A 9,708-nucleotide genomic window follows, 5' to 3' on the forward strand; every position below is an offset into this window, starting at 1 on the left:
TGGGAGGTGTCCCTGCCCATGGCAGGGGTGGCACCGGATGGGCTTTAAGGTCCTTCCAACCCAAACCAGGCTGGGATTGTATTTTTCAGATAAATTGCAACAACGTGCTGAAAACAATCCCCCAGGGAGGGAGGGAGGGACAGCTCCACCAGGGGCGACTGCCTGGCCCAGCTCCCCTCCAGGGAGGGAAATTCCCTCTTGGGCCAGGCAGTGCCCATCCCCAAACCGCCTTCGGAGCAGCCCAGCCGCTGACAGCACAGCTCCCTGCTGAGCCCAGGGCAGCTCCTCTCCACCAAAGGGGGGAATTTTCCATAGAAGTGCCAATATCTGCTGCATTTCCAAGGAAAAGTACAAAGATGCCTGGTGAAATCACCCAGCTCTGCAGGGGGGAAATAAAATCAACCCTTCTCCCAGGGTTAGCAATTCCAGGGACTAAATTGTGCGGAAACAAGGATGGAAACACATTTGTTTTGATAAATGCTGTGGGTTTGACTGGAAAAAACATCTTCAAAGTCCCTCCTGTGGCACTGAAGGCTCTGCTGCAGCTGGAAATTTCTGCTGTGAGACGTTAAATGTGTGTTCCACGAGGAGCTGGTGACAGTGTGGTGACAAGGAATTGTTTGTGTGTGCAGCAGGTGGGTGGGAGGGGAATCACTGCACGGAGCTGGGAAAGGAAAATGGGAAGGATGAAAATGGATCTGACAGTGGTGGGAGATAAAAATGTACCAGGACCTTCTCCCTGACTGCAAGAACAAGCTGGGCCTGATGAATTTCCCATTTCAGGCCTTTGGAAGCTGCATTTGGTAGGAGTGGGGGAAGAGGGCAGGGAGGAAGGAAGGGAGAGGAGAAGGGGTGAAGGTGAGCCTGTGTCTGCTCCAAAATCCTTGCTTTGAACAGAAACGTCTGGTTTAGGCAGCAGGGAAGGAGGAGGTTGGAGGCTCTGCCTGTTCCTCCCACCCCATGTGTCTCTTCTCTCCCTTCACCCCAAATGATCAGTGAGTTCTTTTCTCAGAGACAGCCCCTGTGGGAATCAGTTCTGGAATGAGAAGGGAGTGCTTTGGGACACTTGGAAGCATTTCCTTACAAGGTAACTGCACCACAGCAGAACCTCCTGCGCTGCCCCCCTTGTTTAAAGCGCTAAAATTGCTGAGCCCAGCACTCGGAAGGACAAGGGCACCCACAGCCGCCCCAGCTCGCCAGGGAAACCAGGTCTGAATGTCACGAAACGTGCCTTTTGTAGCAATTTGTGTTACAGGACAGTGGCCAATTGTCCCTCGCTCCTCGTGGGGGCGGGGGATGATCCAGACCTGCAGGATGGGATTGTTCCTTCGTTAGTTCTCCGTTGTTCCGAGCCACCCCTGGGCTGCCCTCCTTGTGCCAACACCGGCAGCTCCGTGTTCCAGACGAGCCCCAAGTCCTGCTCAGGGAACAGGAGTAACCCAGGCGGGTCCCTTGTGCTGCTCTGAGAACACTTCTGTGTGGACAAGGAGCAGAAATGCCTTAAAGGGATGAGCTGAGGGATATTCCGGCTCCTGTTGGAGCACACAGGGGCTGAAGTTCCCTTGGATTTCAGTAAAGGCTCTGGGTCAAGGGAAATGGGTTAAGGGGTGGCAGGGCAGGGCTGCTGTGGGGCCACGGGGTGAGGAGCTGGGATGCTGTGAGGCTGTAGGGTGAGGGTTTGAGGTGCTGCGGGGCTGTAGGGTGAGGGGTTAGGATGCCCTGGGGACACAGGGTGAGGGGCTGAAGTGCTGTGGGGCCGTAGGGTGAGGGTTTGGGGTGCTGACCCTCTGCAGGGAAGTGAGAGCAGGACACAGATCTCTTTATACCCTATCACACATTCCCTCTGCCTCCCGGCCCCGCTGCTCCCCCACCGTGTCTTTGTGCTGGATTTTTTTTTGAATTCTCCAAGAGTTTTGAACTTTATTCAGCAATGGAATAAGGGGCAGGAAGAAAGAATCCCTTTCAGGGTCCCTTTCAGCACAGCAAAGGCTCAGCAGAGCTCGGGCAGGGACTGCTGTGAACACTGACAGCTCTGACCAGGGGCAGCACTGGGCACATGGAAATCATGGAATCACGGAATGGTTTGGGACACCTTCCACTGTCCCAGGCTGCTCCAAGCCCCAGTGTCCAGCCTGGCCTTGGACACTGCCAGGGATCCAGGGGCAGCCACAGCTCCTGCCCCGAGTGGCTGCAGAGCTGGGATGGGTGGGATGGGAGGTGACCCCACTGGGAAAGTGTGTTTGGGGTGGGAGAGGTTCTCCTGCTGCAGCCAGAGCGTTCCCCGTGGCCTCCACTCCTCCTGTGCCTCACAGAGCGACACCAAATGTTCCCATTCCTCGTTAGAATGGCCCATCCTGGTGATCCCATTGGGGAATCTCCTCCGTGGCCAGCCCTGCAGCCCCACGCCCGCCCTGGGCTCAGCACAGAGCAAAGGGCTCAGCCCCAAACGTGGGGTCCCCCCGGGGCTGTCGCTGCCCTGCAAACTCCGGGCAGGGCTTTGCCATCCCCGGGCAGCACTTCCAGCCAGGGATGGGAAGAGTCTCTCCCGGTGCTGGTGGATCCCGGGCAGTCCTGGATACCCACGGAGGCTGCAGAGCTCCGTGGATGCTTGGAGGGTTGTGCTGGGCTTGGGGCCAGGGGGAAGCGGATCTGAGAGTGTTTCTGGTGAGCTTTGGAGCTCGGTGTTGGGTTTCGCCCGGGCTCAGAATTCCCACAGAATCTGCCCGTGCTGCCACTGGTTTGCTGAGCCCCACGCTGCAGACAGGCCAGGAGGGTGTGAGAAACTCCAGACTGGCTGGCCTCCCCTCCAGCACCCCAAACTGGGACAGACTGGGTGCAGTGGGCCGGGTTTAAACTGCGGGAGGGGACCTCGAATGTCCCCAGGGGCAGCGCCCGCAGTCCCGGTCCTGGCACTGCCTCGCCCTCTCTCCACGGCACCGGGAGCGCTGATCTGATGTGATCTGATGTGATCTGATGTGATCGGAGCGCAGAGGGGACGATGGAGAGTGGAGCTGCCGCAGAGGTGGCCACAGCCCGGCCGGGGGTGGCCAGCGCGGGGAGGGGTCCCCGTGCCCGTGGGCGGCACACGAGGGGTGTCCCCACGGGAACTACGCGCTCTGGAAGCCCCACACTTCCAAGAGCTGCACCTGGAAGTTCTCCTGGCAGAGCGGGGGGTTGTCGAAGGTCTCGCAGTGCTCCGTGTGTCCCCGGAGCAGGCTGGCGTCCAGGGACAGGGCTTGGCCTCCCCCTCCACCTGCAAGGGCGAGCGCAGGGTCAGAAGGAGCTCCCTGGACTGCAGGAAGAGGGGGCTGTCCTCTCCTCCCCGACTTTAACCCGATATCCCGAACCGGGAGCTCTGTGCCTCTGGAGGCAGCTCGGGGTTTAACCCGGAGCGGGGCCTTTCCAGCGGGGCCTTTCCAGCGGGGCAGCGGCGGGCGGTGGGTGCCACCCTGGGGAGTCACCGATACCGATCCCTTTAACGATAAGGGCCCTGTTACTGATAGCGAGCCCCCTTACCGATAACGATCCTTTAACGATACCGATACCGATCCCCCCCTTACCGATAACGATCCCCCCTTACCGATAACGATCTCCCCTTACCGATACCGATTTCCCCTTACCGATATCGATTTCCCCTTACCGATATCGATCCCCCCTTACCGATAACGATCCCCCCTTACTGATACCGATCCCCCCTTACCGATAACGATCCCCCCTTACCGATAACGATCCTTTAACGATACCGATACCGATCCCCCCTTACCGATACCGATCTCCCCTTACCGATACCGATTCCCCCTTACCGATACCGATCCCCCCTTACCGATACCGATTCCCCCTTACCGATATCGATCCCCTCTTACCGATACCGATCCCCCCTTACTGATACCGATCCCCCCTTACCGATACCGATCCCCCCTACCGATAACGATCCCGTCCCGGGAGCCGGACATAAACATGGAGGCAGTTTTGGAGGGCAGGAGGAAGTGCCTGATGGCCAGGAACGGGGACAGGCGGCCTCTCCTCTGCGGCGAGGGCACGGCGAGGTGGTTGGGGCTGGAGCTGCGGCTGTCCCGGGAGGAGCCGAGCCGGGATTCGGGAGCGGGGGAAGGCGAGCGCTGCCGGGAGCGCGGCACGGCCTTGGCCAGCTCCGGCTTCTTGATGAGCACCCACTCGTACCTCTCTGCCTCGGGGCGCACCTGGGCAGCGGGACACACCCGGTGAGCCCTGTCCCTGGGCACCTCGCCACCGCTGCGGGAAGGTGCTGCTGCTGCTCAGGGGGCTGGGGCCAAGTGCTGCGTCCGGGTCTGGGCCTGGGGCAGGGAAGGGACAGGGCGTCCTGGCAGGACAGTAGTGAAGGGACAGAGCCAGACATAAACCGTGACTTACAGTGAACACAAAGCACTCCCCTGTCCCAAAAAAGCCCGATGTGGCACCGCTCTTCTTCCTTTCGCTCCAGTCGGAGGAGAGAAACGCCCCACACACCTTGGGAGAGAGCACAGGGAGCCGTCAGGGGATGGGCCGGGGGCAGAGGCAGCCCCGGGAGCGCCGGGCATGGCCCCGGGCTCAGCAGGGCAGGGGCTCTGCCCCTTCCCCCGGGAATCAGAGCCAAGTCCTGCTGTGCCAGCTCCATCCTGCACTGCCCATCCCTGGTGCCCTGCACTGAGCCCACCCAGCCCAGTGCCCAAGGCTGACCCTGCTGCGGAAACCCCTGACCTGACCATGGCTGGAGGGGCCCTGCCGAGGGCTGGGAACGCCTGCCTGTCCTTGGCACAGCCGAGGGATAACAGGAGCTAAAACCTGTAGCAAACAAGGTTTTCTAGGGACCTTCCCTTGCCTGCACGAGGCCCTGGGGGTGGCAGGTGTTTATCTCCACACCACTGAAGTGTCAGGCCTGGGACATCAGCACTGTTGGTCAGTAAATCTTTGGGAGGCCTGAACAATTCACAGAATTTTCCTCCACTGTGGGATGAAGAGTGGAGAGATAAATTAGGGGTTTGTGAGGCACTCAGAGTCCCGGGGAAGAGCCCTGGCTCAGGGGCCTTTGCAGTTACCTCAGTAGGAACTGTCCTTATTTCTCCTCCATTTCCCTTGTGCGGCTGCTCGTGCAGTCAGGGAGAGAACCTTGCCTTTAGTGCTCTGAAAGCAAGTCCTGGCTCAGACAAAGCATCTGCTGACTTCAGGAGAGTCAGCTCAGCAAGGATTCATGAATCAGTCTGTATTTGCAATTAAAGTCTCACTCGGGGCCTCTCTCCCTCTCACCCACTCCTCCCGTTTGCCCCGGCACCCCGGCTGAGGTGTGTCCTGGGGGCCAGAGGTGCAGTTTGTTCTGTCCTGGGAGCTGGGACAGACCCGGGGCAGGGCAGGACAGGGACCACACAGCCCGTGGCTGCTCCAAGAGGGGCCAGTAGGGTCACCCACCCCGTCCCCTTCCCAGCCCTGCCTGGGACACGCTCACCTCCCCCTCGGTGGTTTTGATGAGCAGCACTGTGGGTTCGTAGCCTTCACAGCACGTGTAGAACCTGCAGAGATGGACACGGGGGTCAGGCTGGGGGCAGCTGGAGCCCTGGGCAGGGTGTGCTGGCTGTCCCTGGGCGCTCACAGCGTGCCTGGCACAGTGTGGCACACGGGGACATCCCTGCGTGGCACATCCACGGCCCCGCGTGCCCCAGGCGGTGCCCAGGTGTCGGTGGCCATCTGGCCCAGCCTCTGCCCTCTCCCCTAAGCCCCACTCAGGACCCTGAATCGAGCCCGGGAGGGTCCCCAGCAGCCCCTGGATGTGCCCTGGTCACTGTGTTTGCTGCTGTCTCCAGCACCAAGCCCTGCCCGGCTTTCCCCGCACGCCCGACCCGCCCGGCCCGGCCCCGTGGGGCAGCGGAGGCTTCACCTCTGCAGGCTGCAGCCGTGCTCGGAGGTGGAGAAGAGCAGCAGCGGGGGGAAGAGGGAGAAGCGCTCGGGGATCCAGGACCAGACGAGGCGCATCTCCTGCGCCGTGACAGTGCTGGAGCTGAAGTTCTGCATGTCCACGGCCAGGTGGAAGGACGGCCTGCGAGGGGAGGGACATCAGGCCGGGCTGGGGCCCCTCTGCTCTTCGGGGCACAGCCCCTGCAGCGGGGCTTGTCCTGCTCTTTGCACCGCGAGCTCTCTGCCGACATCCCCGGCTCCGGCTGTGCCGTGACCCCTGACAGGGTCCCCCGAGGGGCTGGGAGGGCCCAGCACAGCCACAGCTGCGGGAGGTGCCTGGAGCTCCCCCCGGGTGTTCTCCACGGGGGCTCGCATTTTGTCAGCTCAGCCCCAGGGCCGGGGAACGCAGAGCTCTCCTCACCTTCTCTGCACCACGGTGATGCCCCTCTCCATCAGCGCCTTCCTGTTGGCCATCTGGAGAAGCCAGATCTCCTTGCGGGAGAACAGCCGGATGCCAAAGGCTCTCTCCAGGAGTTTGTCGACGGTCACGTGCTCGGCGATGTTCCTGACGAAAGCCTGCAGTTCTGCCTTGATGTCGGAGCCCTGCAGCCCGGCCGGGGTCACCGAGAGCCGGAACTGCTTCAGCAGGGCCAGGGCGATGCGGTACAGGACCTTCTGGCCCTCCAGCAGGAACACGTCCAGCACCCGCACGGCGTAGCCGAAGGGCAGCCCGGGAAAGAGCCACGACAGCCACTCCGAGTAGACCTCGAGGACGTTCTCGGCAGCGCCGGCTATGAGCTTGTGAGCTGCCGGGCAGTGCTTGTTGGCCAGGTCCCCGAAGGTCATGCAGGAGGCCTGGTGGGCCAGGAAGGACTGGTCGATGTAGCCGGCGTGGGGAGCGTTGCTGGCGATGAGGCGCGAGACGCTCTCGAAGCACTGGGCCTCGTCCTCGCTGTAGTGCAGCAGCAGCGCCGCCAGGGCCGGCAGGAGGGGGCTGTGGGTGATGTCGGGGAACAGGGCGCCCACACAGATGAGGATCTTCTTCAGGGCGGTGACCCCGTGCGGGCTGAGGCAGTAGGTGGGCATGGGGCAGCCCTCCAGGAACTCGGGCAGAGGGTGGGAGCTCACGCTGGGCTTCCCGAAGAGCCGGCCGGCCACGTCCCTGTACACGAGCGCGTCGGGGGTGACGAGGCGGCAGGAGACCTGCTGGATGAGCCGGGGGTAGAGCCGGGCCCGGCCCGCGTGGCTCCCGGCCCAGCAGCCTTCCCTCGCCAGCCTCTTCAGCTCCTTCGGGGGCCTGCTCAGGACGTCCCGCGGGATCTGCGCCGGCTGCTGCGGCTCCGGCATCTTGTCCCAATCCACGAACTGCCCACAGCCCAGGCAGGACGAGGTGTCGATGTCCCAGGTGTCAGCCTCGGACGTGACCACGATGGTGACTGGGCACGAGCCCGGCGCCTCTGTAGGACAAAGACCTTTTATTGAACACCTTTCACCGCCCCACCAACAGCGTTTCACCCTGGCTGAGGGCGCTCTGAAGTCTCACGGCCACGTCCTGGATTTCTTTATTCTCCCCTGCAAAGGGAAGGGTTCTGGGCTTTGCCCGCTCCCGTCGGCTCAGGGCCCTGGCGGAGTGTGGGACCAGGTCCCAAACGGGTGTCAGGGTTTCTTCTCACACTGTGAGGGGCTTTTCACCCCTCCCAAAGCTACGGACTTCCCAGCCTGTGACCTGCCGAGAGGGAGGTGCAGAGGGCAGGGACACGGTCCCTGTGCCCCGGGGATGACCGTGGGACATTGTCACACCTCCGAGGAGGACGAGCAGCCCTGTCCCAGCCCAGCTCTGCAGGGATGAGGAGGGACCCCACGGGCAGGGGGGTCCCAAGCGATGCTGAGGCTGAGAGGGACCATTTCCATCGTGTCCCCTCCTAAGGACAGCACGGGGCAGGAGGGTCCTGTCCGCGTCTGGCAGCCCAGAGCAGGCTGCTCTGAGCCCAGCGGAGTGGGCAAAGCCGCCTTCCGGTGTTTGCCCTCCTCTTGTGCCTCCTGCCGAAGTCTCCCGGCCCCTCCGGCCCCTCGGGTGTCAGAGGAGGAGGGAGCAGAAGCTGCTGCAGCCGAGGGGCTCGCCGGGGGTGCGGGGCCGGTCTGTGGGGGCAGAGGGTCCCCGTTCCCCACGTGCCCCCGTGCACTGGAGGGACCCTGTCCGGGAACCGCAGCGGGGGCTGCTGAGCCCCTTAAAGCCCCCTGGGGACAGCAGGGGACCCTCGGGGGAGGCTCCCGCTCACAGCCCCGTGGCGGGGCTCGGGCAGCCGCCAGCCCGGCGCTGGGAAGAGCAGGGTCTGAGCTCCTCCTAGAGAGACGGGAGCGGCATTTCCCCGGGGCTGCCGGAGAGCTCCATCCAAACCCTGCAGGGACACGGGAGCCGTCCCCGCGTGGGGGAGCTCTGCTGGGCACAGATTATCGGGCAGGGATAAAGGCAATTAGCGCACTCATTAACTCTGGGATGTTTTTATCGTGGATGCGCTCAGTTGCCGGGGGAGCCAAGGATGGATTCGCACTGAGCCAAGGGGACACGGGGGGACAGCACGCGGTGGCGCATCGGGACGGTCCTGACGCCCGGGCTGGCTCCGGCTCCGGCTCTCGCTCTCCAGCTCACTTGGGCGCTTGCCCAAGGTCAGCAGGATCGGGCTCAGTCTGGCTCGGGGCAGGAGCTGTTGGATCCGGGGCTGCTCGGCCCCACTCCCTGCCCTGGGCACAGCCTGACCCGAGCACGGTCACGGGGGCTCCTGGCCACAGAACCAACACCGGGGGTGAGTCAGGGGCTGTTTGCACCCCACGATCCCCAAATTCACCTCGTCCCCTCCCCAGGGTGCTGCCCTGCCCGGGTACCGAGGAGCATCAGCCCGAGCCCGCCCGACCGCCGGCGCCCCGGCCCCGGGTGCTGAATGGAGGCTCCCGCTCTGCCCGCCCCGGGACGAGCCGGGGGGCTCGGGGCAGGAATTTGGGTCTGCCCCAGCCCCTCCGCTCTGCCGGCCGGGTCCCGGCACGGGCGGGTCCCGCTCGGCGCACTCACCTCGCCCGGTGCCCGCGTCCTCGCCCGCGGCCGGCTCGGCCATGGGGAAGGCGCCGGCCGCGCCCCCGGGGCAGCGGGGCAGGCTGAGCCCCACCTGCAGCATGTGCCAGCTCGGCCACCCCTGCCGGGCCCCCTCCGGCCCCGCCACCTGCCCGCGCTTTTAAGGTGAGGGCACTGGGCTTTGTTTGGGGTAAATACAGCGAGGGGTGGAGCAGCTCCGCGCCCGCATCGCCCCTTCCTGCCCCAATTCCGCTCCGAGCCCGGGCGGGGGGGGGGCTGTAAACACCCCGTGGGCTGCGATACCATCAAACAGCAGCACGAGCACTAAATGAATCCTTTCTTTTCCCGAGGATAACCTTCACGTTCCCGCCCCGGGGCTCGCTCCCTTCGCAGCGCCCGGGGCAGGAGCTGCTGCGGGGCTCCGGCCATGGCCCGTCCTTGAGCAGGGAACCCCCGGCACAGCGAGCGGGGCTGGCACCGCTTCCCGCTGGGGGGCCCGGGGAGCCGGGAGAGGAGCTGGGAGCGGCAGGGCCGGGAGCCGGGGCCAGGCGGACACCGGGGCCGCGGGGAGCAGCGACCCCCGGCTGCCCCCGCCGTGTGCTCCCTCGGGCGCTGCCCGGCGCCGGGGCCGCGGCTGCTCCAGCACAACCGCGGGGAAATTCGGGGCGATGCGGCCCCGCGGCCCCGGCTGCCGGCGGAGCTCAGGCTGCGGCTGCTGCGGGCACGGCCGTGGGGCT

General features: G+C 64.1%; 1 protein-coding gene across 1 annotated transcript; it reads right to left on the reverse strand.

Annotated features, from left to right (window-relative positions):
- Positions 1–2,141: 2,141 nt before the first annotated feature.
- LOC104695670 (TBC1 domain family member 24-like) lies at positions 2,142–9,209 on the reverse strand. Its single transcript, XM_039562566.1, has 7 exons — positions 8,972–9,209; positions 6,326–7,361; positions 5,888–6,046; positions 5,459–5,522; positions 4,390–4,485; positions 3,923–4,199; positions 2,142–3,253 (listed from the first exon to the last, which is right to left on the reverse strand). The coding sequence occupies exons 1-7, from the start codon at positions 9,072–9,074 to the stop codon at positions 3,108–3,110; spliced, it is 1,881 nt and encodes a 626-aa protein (XP_039418500.1). The 5' UTR covers positions 9,075–9,209; the 3' UTR covers positions 2,142–3,107.
- Positions 9,210–9,708: the final 499 nt, after the last annotated feature.

This window comes from Corvus cornix, chromosome 18 (genome assembly GCF_000738735.6).
Source record: "Corvus cornix cornix isolate S_Up_H32 chromosome 18, ASM73873v5, whole genome shotgun sequence".
Classification (NCBI taxonomy): Eukaryota; Metazoa; Chordata; class Aves; order Passeriformes; family Corvidae; genus Corvus; species Corvus cornix.